Here is a 23,588-nt window from a genome sequence, read left to right on the forward strand (position 1 = left end):
TCATTATAGTTACTATAGATTCTGTATCTATGATTAGCGCTCCCACTCAATTGTACTACCATGTTCCGAAGATGTATGCATTGGGAAGATCCATTTAGTCAACTTTAACGAACAAGTCAAAGAACACAAATAATACAGTTAAGCTAGAAGCTAACCATCTCAGGATTAAGATCTATTAACCTAAGATCAACTACGTGATATTGACTTAGAAAGATATAACGGTAAGTTTATGATATATTTTCTAATGTCAATATCGGTCTAATCTGATGTATACCATATACATTCGATACTAGTATACTTTACCAATATTATGAAAATGTCATACCACATATCAATGTGTAAGTAAACTTTATCGGTGATTATCACGTTAGTGTAAATTCAGTGTACTGATAAATCATGAGATTAAAACTTTGAAGCATATAATCACAATTACTTTCCACTATGATGTCATAACTATAATTGTGAATAACTATATATTTTGGATTTAACAAAAATTGTATATTAAACCATAAACATAAAAATAACATGTAAACTTAAATGACTTCTAATCTTCTATTGATAGCAAATAAGATTACACTAAAATGTATTTTATTTAGGGTATAAAATTCCAACAATTATTGGGAAGATCCACTTGGTCAACTTTATCGAACAAGTCAAAGAACACGAATAATACATTTAAGCTAGAACCTAAACATATCAGGATTAAGATCTATTGACCTAAAATCAACTAAGTAATATTGACTTCTAAAGATTTAACGATAAGTTTATGATATCTTATCTAATGACAATATTGGTCCAGTCCGATGTATACTCTATACATCCAATACTAGCATACTTTGCCAATGCATTGGAAAGGACATGCCACATATCAATGTGTAAGTAAATTTTATTGTTGATTATCACGTCAGTGCACTGATATATCACAGGACTAAAGACTTTGAAACATATAATCATGATTATTTTTCACTGTGTAGACAACACTATAATCGTGAATAACTATATGTTCAGGATTAAATAGAATTTATACATTAAACATATAATCATAAAAGTAATCACGTGAACCATGCAACATAAAATGATTTGTAATCTTTTATTAATTAGTAAATTTGATTATATTGTAATGAGTTTTATTTAGGGCATAAAATCCCAACACACATCATGGTCAAAAATTGGCTTGAAGCTTCAGACTTGATTTTCGTTCACAAACAGAGCGTGTTGAACATCCGAAACACAAAATCTTTTATCTATTATATCTTAGAACTCTAAATTTCATGATAAATTCATCATATGCATCTTATTTAATATGTTTCTTCTCATTTTTAATTGATATTATAAATTTTACCATTTAAATCTAAAACAAGTAGAAAACAAAACTTAATTTTGCATAAAATAAATACAATCAATTGAAACATACATCTAAATCACTTTATAAAATATACATAAACTAGCATATCAGTTATAGTTAGGGGTGAAAATCGGTCGGTTATGGTCGGTTTTTACAATTTTATAATCGACTGGTCGGTTACGGTTTTTATTTTACGAAAACCGTAACCGACCGTTTAAAAATTATAACCGTATAAACCGACCGTACGGTTTTTGGCGGTTTTCGGTTTGGCAGTTTTAGGCGGTTTTTGGCAGTTTTGACAGTTTTTTGGTTAAACTATTTTTTTATTTTAAAAACCGAAACCGACCGCCATGTCAAAAAATTCGAAACCGAAACCGACCGCCAAATTCGGTGATGACATGGAACCGAAAATTCGGTTACAGTTTGGTCGGTTTGATGGTCGGTTTCGATTTTTCGATTTTTATGAACACCCCTAGTTATAGTAGAGTAAAGGGTCACTACAAGAAATTAAACTTTTAGTCACAATATTTTGTTGTGAATTAATATGTATTAGTGGTAATAAAAACTGTAACTAAAAATATCTAAGTTGTGGCGATAAAAATATTAGTGACGACAAAAGTTGGCAAAAAATAAATATTAGTGACAATAAATGTTATCACCAATGATAAGTAATTTGTGGCTAAAGGGTAATTGTGACTAATTATAGTGATATCTTAACAACTATTAGTCACAATAATTAGTTTTGACTAAAAATCACTTTTAGTCACAATATTATTTTTATTGTAACTAAAACTTTTAGCCACAAATTTTTTAGTCACAACCTCGTCAAAAAAAAAAAAAAAATTGTGATTAAAATTTTTGGTCACCAACATTTTTCACTTTTAATCACAACTTTTACTATGACTAAAAGTCAAATTTTTTGTGGTGGGTTCCCTAAGGCCAACTCCAAGGAGGCGGCAAATTGATACTTTGGTGTTGAGGATTGATCCAAGGAGGCAGCAACATACACTGCAAATTGGTAGTTTCTCTACAGTGCACGGCATATATGCCGTGCACTGTAGCCACAGCATGTTTTGTTTTTGTTTTTTTGTTTTTTTGTTTTTTAGTTTTTTTAATAATTTAATTTATATTTATATATATTAATATTATTCTATTTGTAAAATTAAGAATTATTTTTTGGGAAATTTTTTAATACACATTTTTAAAAGTGATGTATGAATCTACTCCTATTTATTTCGGCACCCGACAAACTTTTTTAGTCTATTTTTTTTTATATAGTAGTGTATATTATAATTATTTAAGACATCCTGTAAAATTTAAAAAAATTTAGAAAAATTTAATACGCCGAAAATAAAGCACTTCTTTAAAAGTGGTACACTGATTTACTCCTACCTGTTTCGACATTCGGGAGACTTGTTTAGTCTTTTTTTTTATGGTCGTGTACATTATATTTATTTAAAACATTCTGCAAAATTTTAAAAAAATTTAAAAAATTTAACATGCCGAAAATAAAATTCAAACTTTCTATTGCGTGACTCTTTTATTTAGAAGAATACATTGTAAAAGCACCTTATAATATTTATTTTTGTCATGAATGTAATGTTTGTTCTCTAGTAATGTAATATTTATATTATTGCAATATGATATTTTAATTTATCGAATTTCGCCGATTTTACAGTATTATTGTCTTTAATCATATTAGTAAGTTTATTTAAATTATTAATTAAATATAATAATTGTGGTAATTTTTGTTAATTAATATGATATTATTTTTTTAATTTATTAAAAAATTAATATAATAATAAGGAATATTTTTTTTAGTGTAATTTTTGGTGTTGTGGTTGGAGTAGAAATAATTTTTGACACCAAATTTGGTGATAGTGTAACACCAAATTTAGTGTCTCTTTGGAGATGCTCTAACACTTGCAACCTGATTGGCTAAATAAAAAAATTCCAAGAATTGTGGAAATTCTAGAATGATCTCATAACAGCTCATAGTAGGCAAATAATGTTTTCACATCTCCCTTATTTTTAACAAAATATGAAAATGTGAAAGAATAAAATATTACAACATATCATACAACCTCTTAAAATGATTGACAATCACAAAAAGGCATAGTATAATAAATTAATGGGATTCCATTTTTTACACCTCTTTTTATGTAAAATAAAAAACGTTTGTATGTACAGTAATTCCATAAAATAAATTGCATGAATTTGACAAACATGATGAGGCATCTTTAAGTAAATATTATGAATTATTTTAATGTAGGTTATATAAAATTAATTATGATCACCATATGCATAATAAAATTGCATAAATTATATACAATTTACTAATATATATTGGTGTAGAGAGGGCTGGGTATGGGTATCACACGTGGTAAATGGAATTGGGACCTACAAACATAATATATAACATATAAATATTGACAAAATATGTGTCTGCAGTTTTCTGGTACATATCACTGTTAATTTTCTCTACTACACTATAAATTGAAGCAACCTACCTTTGGCCACCACAATCAATCAATCAATCTAACATTTTATATAAGGGTAAATACTATTTTGGACCCTGTGTTTTGCAAAAGTTACAGACTGAACCCTGTGTTTTGTTAAATGACAAAATGGATCCTGTATTTTCTAAAATGTAAACAGATATAAAAAATGTAAACAGTTTTGTCATAGCATTTTTAAATCGGATTATAATTAAATTTTATTTTGACAAAAAATCAATTCAGGGTACTATTTTAAAAAATACAGGGTCTATTTTGTCATTTAACAAAACACAAGGTCCAATTGGTAACTTTTGTAAAACAGAGGATCCAAAATAGTATTTACTCTTTATATAATAATTTTTTTGATGAAAAAAAAATTATACAATAATCTTAATCTTATTATTTAATTAATTACCATTGTTAAAAATGATCAAATCAAAGTATCTAACCAAATATCCACACCCCTAGGCTATTTTTTGGACTTGTGCAAAAAAGCAAATAATAAGGCCAAATTTACAAATAATGTATATATGTGGGTGTATTTATATATGATATTACATTATATAATATATTCTATTATATAAATATATGTGTGTGGTGGTCCTATTGAATCAAATTGCATACAAAGCTATGTAGGCCAAATAATATTGCAGAACCCCACCAATGTCTCTTCTCTCTATTTAAGATCTTATCAGAAGCAATCCATCAATCAATATTATTGCAATAAGGGTATAGTGCCAAACAGACCTCTTTTTTCCTACACACATTTTCTTTCTCATTTCCATTCATCTTTTTTCCTTCTCTCTCTTTCTCTTCGTTTTCTTCTTCTTCTTTTATTTTATATATATAAATATGTACTTATATATTTCATGATCTCTTATATATAGGAATATTAATTATACATGGACATGGATTTGAACATGAGAAGTGCTACCCCATTTGTTGTTCATCACCATGATGATGATCATAAGACATCATCAGAAGAGTGTGGAGCAGGTGTGAAGAAGAGAATATTTAGCAATAGAAATAGTAATGATAATAATATTAACAATAAAAGAGAAGAAGCAACAAAGGGTAATATTAATAGTGATGAAATAATGTCATCTCCATTAAATTTAAGGAACCTCTCAAAGTTGATCCTTCCCCCTTTGGGAGTTTCTACTTCTAATCAAAATCAGATTCAATCCAAAGGCTGGATCATCTCCCCTATGGATTCCAGATACAGGTAATAATTATTTCTATAATAAAAATATATTATGTATCTATTTATGTGTATTGCATGGTGTTTTTCCATATACTTATTTGTAGTACTATGTTCACTATTTATTACAAATTAAACATTTATATTTTTATTGTATATATATGATCTAAAATTGAATTTCTGTGTGAATTGGTATGGCAGATTACATATATTATACAAATATATAATTTTATGTAAGTTTAAAATATTGTTGATATATTAGGCATAAGTAAGCTTTCGGTAAGAATATATTATTATCCCACCTTTTAACATTTTATGCAATTATGCCCTATCCTGTTGGAAACATATAAAGTAATTTAAAAAGAACAAAATTTTGTACTTGAGAATTAAATAAATATTTGTCAAATCTATAAAGGAGAATTCTTTTCAGTGCTATAGTCAATTTCTCCGTTTTGAGAGATTATTCCAAGTGTTTAAGTTGAAGCTAGTCCCATATTTAATAAATTATTATAATTGGTGAGACAGAATTTTAAACAGAAATATGTACATATATCTATTTTTAAAGCTAAATCCAAACTAACCACAGATGTACGATGTTTATAATTTTATTTTTAACACTGAATTTACTATTACATTTTTTGGAAATTTTTCCAGCACAGTAAACTCTTTTTGAAGTATAAAAGTAAAATTATTGACTGATAATATGATTTAAATAATTTACATCACAATAATTATAGGTAAAAGACTAACTAGTGTCTTTTCACCCGAGACGTATTAATTAAAATACTATAATTAATTAAAAATATGAAGGTTTGAATTTATACGTTTTTATTTCTGATTATTTAAACTTGAATCAACAATTTTTGTTTATATTATTCAAGTTTGGATTAAATGGCATTAATTTTATATAGTATTTATATATGTGGGTATATGGTGGCAGATGTTGGGAGACATTTATGGTGGTTTTGGTGGCGTATTCAGCATGGGCATACCCATTTCAGGTGGCATTCCTTGGTTCATATCCGAAGAAACCACTCTACATTGCAGATAGTGTAGTTGATCTCTTCTTCGCAACCGACATCGTTTTGACTTTCTTTGTTGCTTATATTGACCCCACCACTCATTTACTCGTTCGTCACTCTAAAAAAATTGCTACCAGGTATTTTAATTTCTCTCTCTCTCTCTCTCTCTCTCTCATCTCTTCTATCTTTTTTCTCTTTTTTTTTTTTTTTTTTTTTTTTTTTAATTTTTTTTATTCAAGTAAGTAAACTTATTTCTTATCGTTTAGTAAGTTGGTTCTTATTAATTTTTATTGGAGAGTTTTACATTGAAAATGTATGAAAATTAAAATACCAAAAATAAAATACATGAAATATACTATTTTCATTGTCAATTAATTTTGAGATAAAATCATGTGTACTTTACCATATACTCACCTAATCTTATTTTCTAAACCACACACTTTTATATTCATATTCTTACATGATATGAGAATCAAGCTAAAGTCTAACGAATAAATCATTTAAAATTAACATAAAAATAAATTAAATAGTGTAAAATATTAAAGTTTACAAAACTACCATTATTTAAGAGTGAAGACTTCATATTTTCAAGAAATTAAATATTTGGGGACCAATTTATCCAAAAAAAAAAAAAATTATTGGGACACTAACTTGCCAAACCATATTTATTTAAGGAGATACGATACAAATAAACCTAATATAATATAAAAATATAAGTTTCTATCATCTTTTAATTTTTTTTTAACTTATTACATTATTTAAAAAAAATAAAGTACACCTCCCTCGATGTATTTTGTTCTTCTCATAAACTAGTAGGTTAGATTAGAGATGCACATTTTTTTTTATGGAAATGGGGCCATGTAGGGACCCGCCCGTAATGAGGCAACAATTTCCTTACTAAATAGGAAACATGGTAGGAACACGGATCATCTTTTGTCCACGAATGTTAAATAGGATGGGGACAGTGGACGGAGATAATACTCCCCACCCCGAAGTGCGAGAACTTGTTTAATAATTTATTTTATATTTTTTATATTATTTTATAATTTATAATTTATATTGTATTTTTTAGTATATTAGTATCATATGTATAAATTTTAAGTTATATTTTAGATAAAAATTAGAATATATTAATTATTGCAATACATAATGAAAAATGGTATGCATTTTTTCTTTTTCCTTTTTAAAAAAAGAAAAACATTGACAATATTCAAAACCTATATTTAAATTATAATGGACCGTGCATTTCAAATGTATTTCTATATATAATGGACCGTGACAGCAATTATAGGAAAAATTATGGACTGATGTTAATTTTACAGTCTTATTTATTTTGTTTTGAGTTGAGATAAATATATAATGTCACCACAACTGCATGATTGAATATAATTTTTTTTTTTTTCTGTTTTAGAAAAAGAAATAGAGTTTTTTTGGTTCTTTTCATGCTTGTTGAATTTATCTTCAATATTTTTTTCTTTTCCATTCAGTAAACTAAAAAAGAGTAGTGCCAGTTTCTATTTAGGAACATGACCCACATCCTAACTTTGTTTTATCACAATCACTAATGTATTAGACTTTAGAAAAGTTGGATTTGCGTTTTTCTTCTAATTTTATATTCACATTCTAATTATTAAGAAGAAAAAAAACCTACTAGTCTACTACAACTTTATTGTATAATTTTTTCTTAAACTTTTTAAGGAAAACTTTGTTGTATGATTGCTAACTACATCTTCAAAAATAAACGGAAAAAAGAGAATAAGAGCGTGACGGTTGACTCTACGACTTCCACATGTACCACAATGCTTTTCAGTTGTGGTTGTATGTATCTCTCAATTTTATCACTTCAATAAAAATTCATTATATTTGGTTTTTGAAAAAGATTTCTATAACTATAAAGTTTGCTGCAAATATTCCTTTTCATTTGCTCAATTTTTTAATCTAAATGAATTATTCTCATTGACAAATTTAAAACAACACAAAAATAACAAAAAATAATAAAAAATATAAAAAATATAAAAAATATATTTTGTACGAATTTTTTAACATTTTTACTGTTTTTAGAGTTTATTTACATAAACTACCGTTTTTTGGTATATTTTTATGTTGTACTTTTGTTATTTTGTTGTTAATTTTTTATTTTTTGTATATTACTTTTTATGTTATTTTTATTATTTGTTACTTTCACATGATTTTTTTTTTTGTATTTTTATAAAATATTGCAATTTTTTTTAAAAAAAAAACTTTAAACTTAAAAATATAAAATTTATAAAAATTGGTATTTGATGTAATTATCTCATTTATTTATGTCGCTATGAGTCATATAATTATTATTACAGTACTAGGGTTATTTATTGACAATTTGACACTAATTAAATTATTAAGATTAAAAGAGTGTTTGATAATACTTTTGTTTATTTTTTTAAATTTTTTAATCACAAAAATAAAAGTAAAATTATTGTTTTTAGAATTTTATTTTTAAAAAATAAAAATGTGTTCTATAATCACTTTGATTTTTTAATTTCAAAAAAGGAAAACAAAAGTGTGTTCTATAATTTTTATTTTTATTTTTATTTTTCGATTTTACTTAAGTTGGGTCCATGTCTAAGTCTAGGGTTGGGATCGTGATCCGTTTGGAATTGGAGCTGAGGCCGGAGTTCGAGTCCCAAATTAGTTCAAGTTGGGATGAGAGTCTAAAATATTAATTAAGAAAAAAATTATTTAAAAAAATATAAAATTGATTTTTTTTAAAAAAAATTTTAAATTTTGATTTTCAATTAAAAATTATAAAGTAAAAACAAGTGTATATAACATGTTTTTTTTAAAAATATTTTTCACTTTTCTAATTAAAAAAATAAAAAACTAATTCAAAAAATATTTGCAAACATACTTTAATAATTTACATATATATTCTAAAATTCCTTTTATTTGAACTATGTCCAATTAATATTACATGAGTATTACATTGATAAATTACTTTTTCTTAAAAAGAAAAATACAACTAGAGACATTTGCAATAAATATTAATAGTTCAGAATAAATTTTTGTACTTATTCTATATTCGATTAATTTGACTACATGAAATCATTTATTTTCGAAGAACAAACAGAACATGCTAGTATATATTTTTCTTGAGTATATATATTTGTCAAAAAAATAACAATAATAATAATTTTGTTACATGAAATCAATTTATTTTGCAAAATCTTACAGGAAAGTACTGTAGAGTCTGTTCTGATCCTTCTAAATAAATAGTATTATGTATCCTTGAGTAATGATACATGTACAAATTATGTTTATTATATTATGCACTCTGATTTAGCAGATTATTTTTAAATTTTAGTTAGCATTTATCATTTTTAGACATAAGGTAATCATTTGTTTATTTAATTATTTTGAGTGGTAAGTGATGTATACAGATGAAAATTTAAAACCGAAAAGAATTAATGTACAGTAAGAATATACCTTTAGAAGTTAGAGGAGTGATGCAAATGGAATAAATAAATAATGGGTGTAATAATATTGTTGATTGTTTTGTTAGGTATTTGTCAACATGGTTCCTAATGGATTTTGCATCAACCATCCCATTTGAGGGACTCTACTACTTGTTCACTGGCAAACCCAAAATCACCCTTTCCTGCTACCTATTGGGAATGCTCAGGTTTTGGAGACTTAGAAGATTGAAGCAATTCTTCACCAGGTACAATAACATAATTAATTCATTTATATATCTATATATTCATATTTAATTATATATTTACATGTTTAATCATTGATTTGGCAGGCTTGAGAAGGACATTAGGTTCAGCTATTTTTGGGTCAGATGTGCCAGACTTTTATCTGTAAGTGAAATTTTTTATAAGCAAATAGTAGAAGTATTTAATGGTTACACAGTGGATTTCTCATTAAAAATGTTACATAATTTTGTGTATGGAAGGTGACATTGTTGTTAGTGCACTGTGCTGGATGCCTTTACTATTTGCTGGCAGAGTTGTATCCTCACCAAGGGAAGACATGGATTGGAGCTTTGATTCCGAATTTCCCAGAAACTAACCTTTGGATTCGATACATTTCGGCCTTGTACTGGTCCATAACCACCATGACAACTGTTGGATATGGTGATCTCCATGCAGTCAACACCATGGAAATGGTCTTCATCATATTTTACATGCTCTTCAATCTTGGCCTCACTGCTTACCTCATTGGCAACATGACAAATTTGGTTGTTGAAGGAACTCGCCGCACTATGGAATTCGTTAGTGTTTCTTTTTCTTCTTCTTAGTCTACCTGCACACTCATTTTTTGTTGCTTTTGTTTAAGGATTTGGAATGAATTAGTTTCCTTCTTCATTATGGTTTTTGTTTGTGTATACAGAGGAATAGTATTGAAGCTGCATCAAATTTTGTGTCGCGAAATCGTTTGCCTCCAAGATTAAAAGATCAGATATTGGCTTATATGTGTTTGAGATTCAAGGCTGAGAGTTTGAATCAGCAACAATTGCTTGAACAGCTACCTAAATCGATTTGCAAGAGTATATGTCAGCAATTGTTTTTGCCAACAGTTGCAAGAAATTATCTTTTTAAGAATGTTTCAAAGGAAATACTTTTGCTCTTGGTATGGTTCCTCACTTTGATACTTCTTCCAATTGCTTGCTTTTCCCTCTGATCTTAGCAAATCAATTACAATGTTAACAATGAATCTGCAGGTAGCAAAGATGAAAGCCGAATACATACCACCAAGAGAAGATGTTATGATGCAGAATGAGGCACCCGATGATGTTTACATTGTTGTCTCAGGTGAAGTGGAAATAATTGACTGCGAAACTGATAAAGAGCGAGTTGTTGGAACTTTGCAATCAGGAGATAGTTTTGGAGAAGTTGGAGCACTTTGCTGCAGGCCTCAAGGCTATACTTATCGAACCAAAACGCTATCGCAGCTCTTGAGGCTTAAGACAGCAGCTCTAATTGAAGCAATGCAGACAAAGAAAGATGATAACATACAAATCCTCAAGAACTTCCTTCAGGTAATAGTGGTCTCTTTTTCTTTTACTTTCAATTTCTTTGAAACACAAATGAACTAGAAAAATGACATGTTTTTGTGTTGTTTTTTCATACTTATTATTATTTGCAGCATCACAAAAAGTTGAAGGATCTGAAAATTGGAGAATTATTGGCTGAGGGGGAAGATGAGGGTGATACTAACATGGATGACAATTTGCTGACTGTCGCCAGTACGGGGAATGCTGCTCTTCTCGATGAGCTTCTTAAGGCCAAACTAGATCCTGACATTGGAGATGCCAATGGAAGAACTCCTCTGGTATGTATTGTGTTTGTGTGTGCTTTCATTTCAATGTTCTCATTTGAACTTCCATAAAAGGCAATAGACCAAATGGTTTTTGTAAAATTAAATAAGTTTCGGCACTTTTTTCAGTTAAGCCTTGGATTTATTGCTAAACTAAAATCATGTCAACTGAAGGATGTTTATGAGGCCATTTCATAGATTTTTCTTTTCTTGTATCAGCACATAGCTGCATCCGAAGGGCATAAGGAGTGTGTTCTGGTGCTGCTCAAACATGGCTGCAATGTGCACTTAAAAGGTCATTTTAACTAGCTTCATGCCAGTGCTAATTTCTTATTTTACATGTTATTGACTAAAACATGGCACTCCAAATAAGAAAATATGGCTAAAATATAATTTTAATGATGCAGACTTTAGTGGTAGCACAGCATTGTGGAATGCCATAGAATCCAAGAACCACACCATCTTCAACATCCTCTACCACTTTTCTATCCTTTCGGATCCATATGTTGCTGGTGAGCTTCTATGCACAGCAGCAAAAAGAAATGACTTGGCGGCGATGAAGGAGCTCTTGAAATATGGACTAAATGTGGACTCAAAGAACCACCATGGGCAAACACCTCTACAAGTAGCCATGTCAGGAAACAGTATGGAGATGGTGAACTTGCTGGTGATGAATGGCGCTGAAGTGGTTAATGAAAATTCGTACGAGTTTCCTTCGACGACTCTTACTGAAATGCTGCAGAAGAGAGAGGTTGGACATCAGATCAGTGTGCCTGAAAATGCACCAGAAGAAGTGGTTTCCATACAGTTGAATGCAGAAAAGGAAGGTAGTGGGAGAAACTCTGTTAGAGATAACAATAATCCCCATAGAGTGAGTATTTATAAAGGTCATCCAATGGAGAGGAGAGAGACCTTTTGCAAGGAACCTGGGAGGCTAATTAGATTGCCAGCCTCTCTTGAAGAGCTCAGAAACATTGCAGGTAAATTTTCCTAAACACATTTCATATAAATATATATAGGTGGTGTTTGGTAATATTTTTATCTTTAAATTTTTAAAATTTTTGTTTTGAAAATAAAAAACATTTTCTATAATCATTTTTGTTTTTCCCCTTATTATTTTCATTTTAATTTGTTAATTTTATTTAATTTGGGGTTGGAGCCAGGGTCTGGGTCCAGGGCCGAGACTAGTAGGGATGTTCAATAAAATTTACAAACCGTCTAACTCGAATAAATCACCCAAATCAAACAAAATAAACTGACAAAAAATACAACTCGAATAAGTTTACGAAAAATTCAAACCACCTAATGAATATATTGGGTGGGTTGAATATTATTCTAATTCGCCCAAAAAACTAGAAAAACCGATTTATATATTTTTTACTAAAATAATCTATAATATAATATATAAATTACATTTAATAGTTAAACTATTTTACATTGAAAGTTTGTATTTTATAGTGTTTAATTTAAAATTTAAAATTAATAGTTGATAATTTTGATTGTATTTGAGTATTGAAGTTGAAATTTAGAATTTACATATGAGTATATTTTTTTTATTCTATTTTCTTTAAAAAATATTGTTTAATATTTTAATATTTATTCAATTTATATTTATTTTTTAACATTTATTTAAACTATAACTATTTTAATCTTGAAAGACTTATACTATACATTTATTTTTTCAAATAAATTATTTGAACACTAAAAACTAATAATAATGAAAAAAAAAACAAAAAATAAAGATCAGTTTAAATGGGTTAACCCGACTAAACCGACGAAAATCATTGGGCGGGTTACACTTTTTATTTTTTCATTGGACGTGTTACAATTAGATATTTGCAACCCGACATTTATATTGGGTTGGTAAAAATACACTATAACCCGACCAAACCGACCTATGTACACCCCTAGGGACTAGGGTTTGGGCCTAGGTCTGGGGCTGAGGTCTGGGTCCAGGATCGGGGTTGAGGTTTGAGTCTGGAGTCCAGGTCCAAGGCCAAGGCTGGAATCTTGGACCAGGGTTAGGGGTCGGGTTATGGGTTTGGGGTTCGAATTTGGGGTCCGGGTCTAAGTCCAGATCCAGGTCCTAAGATCCAAGTGAGAGTCGGAATCCAAAGTATTGATAAAAAAAAATTGTTTAAAAAAATTTAAAAGTGTTTTTTTTTTTTTTAATTTTAAAATTTTGATTCTCAATTAAATTAATTTATAAAACATGTTTTTAGAAAATATTTTCACTTTTTTAATTAAAAAAAATAAAATACTAATTTAAAAAAACATTGCATGCACTCATAATTTCTAAACTTTCTTAAGTAAAGCTAATAAATACATAATTTCCTAATGATTCATAACAAACATGATATCAAGAAAGTTCAGTTCATATTCATTGTTTGGTTTTATGACTCAAGCTCTTGTGATTATTCTCTTCCTAGAAAGTAATGAGCTTCTTCTTGGACCAAGTACTTGGTGTAAAGTAACACAAGAATAAACAGTGAACTTTGCATGTTAAACTTCTACAAAAGCTTAATATTGTTTAAATTTTTCACACCAATAATTTAAATACCCAAGTGTTTTTTTTTTTTTTTTTTTGGTTAAAAAAAAGTTACTAATATTTGATTTTGTGCCTATAATTTGTTACCATCTAATAAACACAGGTGAAAAACTTGGATTAGATGCAAGCAAAAGGATGATAATGAATGATGAAGGAGCAGAGATTGATTCGATTGAAGTAATTAGAGATAATGACAAGCTTTTCATTGTTGATTATTTATAATTGAAGTTCGATCAACAATGTTTTTACTCCTTATATAATTTGATAATCAAATAAACATGTTTGGATCAAGAGCCAAATTGTCTACTTCAAATGTTGAAATATATGTGTACCAGATACTAATTCAGTTAGATTTTGTGTTACTTCTATAGAAGAGTGATTTTCATTACTAATAAAAGCTCTTTGTACAGTTTATAAAAGAAATTACGGTAAAATAAATGAAACAAATGAGAGGATTCGGTCAAAGAAATCGATTTCATATGATATGGAAGAATTATATTACATTGCTTTCTTTCTTAACAAATGCTACAATTTTTTTTAGTGTAACTCATCATCTATCAACAATACATGCTTCATTTCAAACATAATAATAAAATAAATAATAATAATAAGAAAATATTCAATGACTAATCCAAAAATGGCACTGGAAAGATGCATAAAATGAGTAATTTCTCTCTGCGAGATGATTTTTGTCAAGCAAATTTTTTATTTATATACGTAATTAAGAAAATATTCTTATAGATAACGACAAATAAATTAAACATCCTATAAATGCACATGCTTACCAATATATAGAAATAAAATCCTACCCAATTGAAAAAAATGAAAACCTAGAATTTTCAGGCAACCACCATTTGGCCAAACATATAAATTAATTTGAGAACAAAATAAATAAATAAATAAATAAATAAAGCTTCGATTCACTAACAAAATAGTCATTAAAGCTCTCCAATCATGTCCATAGAACCTGTCAACTAAATCCACCATTAAAGCTACACAAAGCTTCGATTCTCTGAAATCAAACAAATGGCACCACAAGTGACAGTCTATTTTCACATGTTACTAGTGACCTCTTCTGCTAAACGAGGGAAAAAGAATCGCTATCTGGCGGCATTCTCTATCGACCATGCACCCATTTCATGCAGGGTACCCGAACCGGTGGAGAATGTGAAGAAACCTACACCTTCTAAAACGGCTAGAAGAGGGAAAGGTGTGAAAAATATCCCTAAGATTGTGCAAGCCTTGAGAGGCAAGGCAGCAAAAGGCTTCAAAAAGAGGTAACCCCAGGCAATGAAAAGGTCCACTGTGAAAGTTGTCAAGACAGAAGGGAAGCCAACAAAGATTGACTGCCCCATAACTATCCAAAAGGAATGGGGCCAGGAGCGTATCTTGATTGGTTATATCCCTATTTTCTTGCCCATTGTTGCTTCAGTGATGGTTATCTCCACAAAGAAAATTGAGACAACACCGACTTCTCAAACTCTGAGAGGTAGGAAGGAAACAAATGGCAGGAAGGGGACAAAAACTTCACCCTCACCAAACCCTCTTGAAACGAGGGAATTAGTAAGAGACGTGCCGATCAGGCCTCCGATTGTAATCCCTATCAACCGCCAAGGTCAATAGGAGGCATCTTCTGAGAACAATGAACACCTTTTATTATGTCTAGGACTAGATGAGGGGTGTAGGACGCCTTTTGCCTTCCCAAAGAAGGCTAGAAGTGACAATGTAAGGGTTTCCAAAGCAAACCCTAACTCGTTCCTAAAGGAGTAGGGATACCGACCAACAAGGGTCACTTCAACTGTTAAGCCTACGTCCTATACGGGACGTGTAACTCAATCAAGAGCTCGTGCCATGCATACAATCCCCGTTCAGAAATCAGTAAACCCTTTTGTTCATAAAGTTCAGGAAGAAGGGTGTTGCACATCTGAACACTCTTTAGAAGACACTCCCTTTGTCGAACAAAGCAAGGGGTGTTTGCTGATCTCATTACTCAGTTTGAAGCACTAACCACTGGCAATGATAAAAATATGCCAGTGTTGGTAGCTGGGGCAATCAGTAATGAAGAGAAGATCCAGGAACTTCAAAGATTATTGGTTGAGAGGGATGAAGAAGTAGCCCGACTCTCAACATAATTATCTCATCAATCTAACATGAGACAAAAAGAGAGTGAGATTAGGCAACATTCCTTATCCTCAGCACCGCCTGTAGGCAATACACAACTGTCATCGCTTGGTGTGCAACCACCATTAGCTGGTGGCCAACCTTAGCAAGACCTGAAGGCTCTTATCATGGAGAGTATTCGGGAATATCAGGCTACAACAAGCATGCCTATCCTGAGATATCATAAGCTATACCCGACTTACTATGACCGAATCCCATTTCCACCAAACTATGTCAAACAAAAGTTTGATAGAATTAACGGTTCTCCCCATGAACATTTGGCGTATTTCACTTCTGTATGTGGTGAATCTACCCAATCAGATGCATTATTGATTAAACAATTCGTGCAATCGCTAAAAGAGACAGCATTCACCTGGTACACTCAATTACCCCCAAGATCCATAAATACCTGGGATGACATGCAAAAAGCCTTTCTGACATAATTTGTGAGCTCGAAGAAGACCACAAGAATCCATGACTCGGTGGAAACAAAGAAACAAACCAGTGAAAATACTAATGAGTTCATAATGAGATGGAGAAATCTCAACCTCTAATTTCTGGAAAGGTTATCAAAACAAGCAGCAGTTTCAATGTGTGCCAAAATCCTCAACCCTGAGGTGGCAATTTTTGTGGGCACAACAGAGCCCAAAACTTTTAATGAGCTTGTCTCGAAGGCCTGTAATGTCAAAATACAAATTGCTCGACAAAGGGTAGCAAACCCTCATTGAGATTCAAAAACAAAAAACCATTACAGAAGGGAGAATCAATGACCACTTTTATCAATACCGATAACAGTAAAGATAAAGGAAAGGCACGAGAGCCATAAAAGAAATTAACTCTCAAAGAAAGAACAGAAGTTAAGTATTCATTTGACGATGATGATGTCGACCAAATTTTTAATGAGTTGTTAAAGGTTAAAGCAATACGACTTCCCGAGCCTAAACGACCCAATGAGGTTGGTAGGACAGATGACCCAAATTATTGCCGGTATGACTAAATTGTGAGCCATCCACTATCAGATTTCTACATCCTTAATTGAGAATGACCAAATACCAAATGATCCCACACAAAGGGACATAATTTCTATGGCATTTGAAGTTGACAAGGAAGTTACAGTAGTCCACGCCCACTCTAACATGTCAAAGCCAAGAAACCCAAATATTCCTATGTTGTATGAGCTCATGATAGAACCCAATCTAGAAATTTGGGATGACTCGTATGATAGTGAAGAGGATTCAAAATGTACATGGCAAACATGTACTCAGAAAAACTTACAAAAATTCCATCTTGGAAACCATCTTAGAGTCAAATTTTAGAGTACACCAGAAATAAAGAATTAAAAGAATAAGAAAATGATTGGAAAACAAAAGGCTGTTTTAAAAAGAAATGATCTCGAACAGCCAAAACGAAATCTAGTAACTCTGGAGGAGTTTTTACCAAAAGAGTTACAAGACAAGATAGTTGTTGGTGACGATAGTGTGTGAGATTGTTGCATGACTTTATTGACAAAAGAAGATTCTGAATCTACCTCACTTGAAAGTGAAAAAGAGTTAGATGAAATTACCTTGCAATATATGCAACAAAAAATTTTGCAAAGAAGAAAAAAGAGGCAAAAGAGCTTGAAAAAGCTAAACAAGACTTTCAAAAGCATTCATCTTCGCCCAACCAAGAATTTTTGCTAATGACAATCAAAGAGACAAAAGCAGCAGTGAAAATGAAATGACGCAAGCAAAATATGATATATTGGCTCATCTAAAGCGTATCCCTACTCTTTAAGCGTTTATGATGCACTGCAAATGTAGAAATGCACTTGTTGTTGCATTGACTAGTCCTAAATTTTATACGGACAAAATAGAGCCAGTGAAACCTACATCACTCGAGATCCATACCTTTTGTATGGCATGCATAACCTTTGATGATAAGAACCGTCAGTTGGGGACTGCCTTGCATAATTAACCTCTTTACGTGATGGGTATGGTTGCTCATATTTGAGTGCGCCGCATCATGTTAGATTGTGGATCGGCTGTGAATGTACTCCCCTTAAAGACCTTGAGAGATGTTGGTTTACGCCCACATCAATTATCTCTGTCATCATTGACAATTCAAGATTTTAACCAAGTTAGAGAAAAAGTAAAGGGATGTATCACACTAAATTGAAATAGGCAAATTAAATTCTGAAGCCTTATTTCATGTCATCGATTCAGATACATCCTACAATGTGTTGTTAGGGCAGCTGTGGCTTCATGAATATGGGGTCGTTGCTTCAACACTTCACCAATGCTTTAAGCTTTGTAAAGAAGGAAAAGTCAAAAGTGTCAATGCATACCCAAATCCATTTTATGGGAAACAAATGAATTATGCTGATGCTAAATTTTACAAGTCAGCTAACGTCACCATTCTAAAAGGGAAATCTGAGGAGGGCAAATGTCATGAAAGCTCAACCTCATAATACTCTCTGCAAATTAAGCAAATATCCCTTATAAAATCTCCTCAGCCTAAAGAGGAGGACTTGAAGGTATCTAACCAAAAATGAACCTTCAAGTACATCCCTAAAAGTCAACGAGGAGTAGGGCAAAAAGCTTTGACACCGATCGAAGATTTGATGACAACATATATAACAAGCTTTACTTTACCGCTAAGGAAACTTGATCAGTCACTACCCAAGGGTAAAATGCAAATTTCAATTTTCTTTGGTGTTTATAGTAAGAAAAATAAAAGGGTTGTTACTCTTAATAAAAAAAATCTTCAACTTCTATAACTCTAAAAGCCTTCAAAACAGAGAAGAAAAAGTTTCATTTCAAGAAGCAGAAAGAAGTCATAATCCATCAAAATATTGATTGTTTAAAAGCCTTTTTTGAACCAGATGAGTTAACAGAAGAGGAATAAAAAATGTTTCGCAATGACATTGTACCCACACCTTCCCCGCAGGTGTTTCACAATGACAATGTACCCACACCTTCCCTGCAGGTGTCGATATTTGATAGACTTAAAGCAAGCACATCAATCCCATGAGTGTCAGCATTTGAAAGACTTCTTTTCCAAAGTGCTCCACAAGCAAAGGGAACTAAAAGCATAAGAAATGGGTGCCAAAACAAAAGAAACCCTTGAGAGTTACTATTCTTTAGGGGTGTGAAACACAAGATGAAGAAAACTTTGCTCAAGTCAATTACCTCTCTTTTGAAGAAAGTTTGACCAAAGAAGATGAAGACTCAAGCTCAAACACTTCAAAAGATTACATAGACATTGTCCAACCTGCACCTCAAGAATTCGAAGAAGGAGGACAAGCACCAATGGATTATTTAATAGGGATCAACCTTGGGACCAAGGACAATCCAAAGCCTGTGTTTGTCAATACTTTATTAAATGAAGAAGAGTTACCACAATATAAACAAGTCCTTCATGAAAACAACGATGTATTTGCTTGGGGGTATCAAGACATGTTGAGATTGGATCCAAAGGTTGCCGTACACAGGTTGGCAGTATCGAAAGATGCTATTGCTAGTTTATTTGGGAAGTTAAGTATCCCTTTTGGCTCACAAACATTGTCATTGTGATGAAGAAAAATGGGCAACTCTAAATATGCATGGATTACTGAGATCTTAATCGATCTTGCCCAAAAGACAAATTCCCACTCCCCATCACTGAGTTGTTGGTAGATGCTACCACTGGTTTCGAGGCCTTTTCATTGATGGATGGGCTTTTTGGGTACAACTAAATCAAAATGGCACCCGAGGACGAAGAGCTCACTGCTTTTTGAACACCAAAAGGCATATTTTGTTATACAGTTATGCTATTTGGCCTCAAAAATGCAGGGGCAACCTACCAAAGAGCAATGGCTACAATTTTTAAAGACATGATGCACAATACTGTCGAATGTTATGTCGACAATTTAGTTGTCAAAATAAAAGAAAGGATAAATCATCTTGATGATTTCAAATGAGTCTTTGATAGGCTCAGGCAACACAATCTTAAGATGAATCCTTTAAAATGTGCATTTAGGGAAGTTCCTTAGGTTTATCATCAGACATCAAAGAACTAAAATCGACCCTACAAAAATAAAAGCAATTTTGGAAATGCCTTCCCCACGTAACTTACATCAACTACGTGGACTACAAGGAAGACTTGCATATATTCGAAGGTTCATCTCAAACCTGTCCGTTAGATGTTAACCTTTTTCAAGATTGATGCAGAAAAATGTCCCATTCATAATGCTTTTGAAAGTATAAAGAAGTATCTGTTACACCTACCGGTGTTGAGAGCTCCAATCTTAGGAAAGTCATTGATATTATATATCACGTCACTTGATTGCTCCTTGAGAGCCTTGCTAGTGCAGAACAATGAGGATGGAAAAGAAGTTGATCTTTACTACCTAAGTAGAACTTTAGTAATATGGAAAGAAATCATGTATAGCAATTTGTAACACCCTATTAGTTTAGGCGTGTTATCATGATTTTAACTTAAATGTGCAGCTCGTTGCTAATCAACGAGTTTATTGAAAATTGTGAATAATTAAAAATTTATTTAATTACTTAAAAATACCAAATAATTATAACATATATGTTGGGTTTTATGCCCTAAATAAAACTCTATTTCAATGTAATCCAGATTATTCAATATCAATAAAGTAACAGAAGTATTTTTCATTCATTTGTGTATGTTTTGGTTCACTTAATCAATTGTTTGTCTATTTGATTTATAAATTCATCCAAACCCCTTTTCACATACTTGATCATGTTTATTGTGTTGTCAACACAGTGGAAAGTAAACATGACTATGTGAATAAAGTATTCCTAGATTTATGAGAACACTGGGTTTTACTGATATGACAATCTACAACAGAGTTTACTTGCATTTGGAGAAATGTTATGTTCTTTCCAGAACATAGGTTAAAGTAAAGCTCAGGTTGGATGCATGGAGTATGCATTGGAATGGACTGATATTGAACTTTGAAATAGATTTTTGAAACTTACCGTAAATATCTATTCAATTCAATATCATAAGTTGATCCTAGATCACATGATCGAAATCCTGATATGGTTAGGCTCAATTTCAAGAGTGTTATTCGTGTTCTTTGATTTGTTAGTTAAGCCTAATTTTTGGTCAGGGCAATACATACATTTTGGGAACACGGTAGTGCGATTGAGTGGGAGCGCTAACATAAATATGGAATCTATAGCTTCTATCTGGCGAATAGTAAGCAAAGGGTGATTTCCTTCGAGCTTAACTAAACGAGATAAATGATTGAGTACTCATTTCACTTAGTTGAAATATCATTAATACAGGGTTAAGTGTTTTAAGGATAAAATACATTGTAGGGTGTTACGGTAATTTAGTCCCTTTACAGTGTAAATCATCCATATAGAGGATCATTGATCACATTAGGATTATAACAATGGATAACTAATGATGTGTCTATATGGTGGAACATATAGAGCATTCTATATACTGAGAGTGCAATTCTGAGTTCTATGTGTGGATTCAACGAAGAATTAATAAGTCAGTGAATTTAAGTGGTAAATTCTAGATCTGCTTATTGGAAGCTCGGATATATAGACCCATGGTCCCCCCACTAGTTGAGATAATATTACTTGTAAGACTCATTTAATTGATTTTAATTAATCAATTAAAATTCTCAAGATAGACTGTGTCTATTTGAGAATTTATCACTTATTAAGGGCAAAACAGTAAATAGAGATTTTGAAGGGCATATTTATTCATTAGGAAACTTTAATTAGTTTCATTATTAATAAAATAAATGACAATATATTATTTGATAATTAATTTTAATTATTAAATAATTAAGATTTGACATTTATGTGGTTGAACAAAGGAATTGGCAGTTTTTGACAAAACAGGAAACTATCAGTGTAGGAAAAGGAAAGTTGGAAAAGTGGCAAGCCTTGTTTCCACAATGCCTAGGCCGGCCACTTAAGTTCCCTTTTCCCTTTGATTTTTTCAATATTAAATGTCAATTAATTCAATCATAGCCCTGGGTGGTCTTCTATAAATAGAAGGCAAAGGCTTCAGTATTCAACACAACTGATACACAACATTATTCTGACAGAATTTTCTCTCTGAAAATTCTCTCTGAGCCGCCACCCTCTCTCTCTCTCTCTATTCCTTCACTGTTTCGAAATCTATAAGTGCTAGAGTAGTGCCCACACACATCAAGTAATACCTCAATCATAGTGAGGAAGGCTGTGTAGAATTCAGAAACAACAAAGAAGGACTATCGGGCTCAGATCTTGATTATACTCTGCTACAGGAAGGAATCAAGGGTTAGAGATCTGAGTGGGAGGAGACATATATTCCGCTGCACCCAATGTAAGATTTCTGATACTCTTATGTGTTTAATTTTCTATCGTTTTAAAAGTTCATATTTAGGTTGTTAAATCAACATACTTGTGGGTAGATCTAAGTTCCTGGTAAAATAACTTCCAACAACTGGCACCAGAGCCATGGTAATTGATTTGCTTGCAAGAAATTTGGACTTAAAACGATTTGCTTGTGTTTTGGATGGTATCATGTTGCTTTGTGTGTCATATTGATGTTTGATTGTTGTTTGTGAATTCTGGGAAAAATAGTTACTTTTCTGTCTCTGTAATTATTTTTGTTGGATAGTTTGGAAAATTCTAAGAAATTTACTTTTTTACAAAACTCGATTTCGATTTAATTTGAATTAGTTATGAATTTTTGAAAATTGAAAAAATCGGGATGATGAACCTCATCACACGCGCGCGGAATGGCTGCATGCAGCCTCCCTGCGCCGTGTGAGCTCGGCCATTCCCCCTAGAATGCGCGCGGATGAGCATGCATGGCATGCCATCCGTATAGTTCATCCAATTTTTCAATTTTTTCGATTTTTCATGCTATTTCATGGAATTAAATTCCGATTTTTTGTGTAGTTTCGTATGTTGATTTTTGTTTTTTAAATTTCAAATCTAATTATCAGAAATAAATTAATTTTATTTTTAAAAATTAATTTTAGATATTAGTGTAATTTGATTTTGAAAATAGGAAAAATCAAGTTTTGCTTACTTTTTTTTTTCTTATTTCCTTTAAAATTTGATTATTTTATTTTTTTAAGGTCAGATACTAATTTATTTTTGGTAACTTGACCTTAATTAGAATAAGATCAAAATAATCATGATAATTTTAAAAGAGGAAATAAGGTATTTTTGTTAACTTTTAAATTTTGTTATTTTTTAATTAAATTAAATTGTAAAACAAGAAAAGGGTATGTATTTACCATTTTCTATTTTATTATTTAATTTATTAAATAACATGAAATTTAAAAGGAAAGTTAGCAATTTAATTTTGAAATGACATTTAGGTTACCGAAAACCTAATTTTTCAAAATGGTAGGTTTAATTTTAATTTTTATTTTTCGAAATACATGTTTAAAATTAAATAAATCCTACATCCAACTATCCAAATCTAACCTTGTTGCAGGAGTATGTGGTTTAGATTGTTTGTAAGTTTTCTAAAACCTATTATTGCTTGATCTAAATTGCCT

The 23,588-nt window shown here is 31.0% G+C and overlaps 1 protein-coding gene across 2 annotated transcripts; it reads left to right on the top strand.

Moving 5' to 3' along the window:
- Nucleotides 1-4,442: 4,442 nt before the first annotated feature.
- On the top strand, nucleotides 4,443-14,309 carry LOC115725053 (potassium channel AKT2/3). Of its 2 annotated transcripts, XM_061117313.1 has the most exons (12): nucleotides 4,443-4,572; nucleotides 4,731-5,068; nucleotides 5,985-6,203; nucleotides 9,605-9,763; nucleotides 9,848-9,905; nucleotides 10,001-10,318; nucleotides 10,438-10,677; nucleotides 10,769-11,086; nucleotides 11,194-11,379; nucleotides 11,584-11,659; nucleotides 11,772-12,344; nucleotides 14,016-14,309. In XM_061117313.1, the coding sequence occupies exons 2-12, from the start codon at nucleotides 4,746-4,748 to the stop codon at nucleotides 14,132-14,134; spliced, it is 2,589 nt and encodes an 862-aa protein (XP_060973296.1). In that variant the 5' UTR covers nucleotides 4,443-4,572; nucleotides 4,731-4,745; the 3' UTR covers nucleotides 14,135-14,309. The 2 variants fall into 2 exon arrangements, with proteins under 2 accessions (XP_060973296.1, XP_030510326.1); XM_030654466.2 differs by having other exon boundaries at nucleotides 4,511-5,068.
- Nucleotides 14,310-23,588: the final 9,279 nt, after the last annotated feature.

Source organism: Cannabis sativa, chromosome 6 (assembly GCF_029168945.1).
Source record: "Cannabis sativa cultivar Pink pepper isolate KNU-18-1 chromosome 6, ASM2916894v1, whole genome shotgun sequence".
Lineage (NCBI taxonomy): Eukaryota > Viridiplantae > Streptophyta > Magnoliopsida > Rosales > Cannabaceae > Cannabis > Cannabis sativa.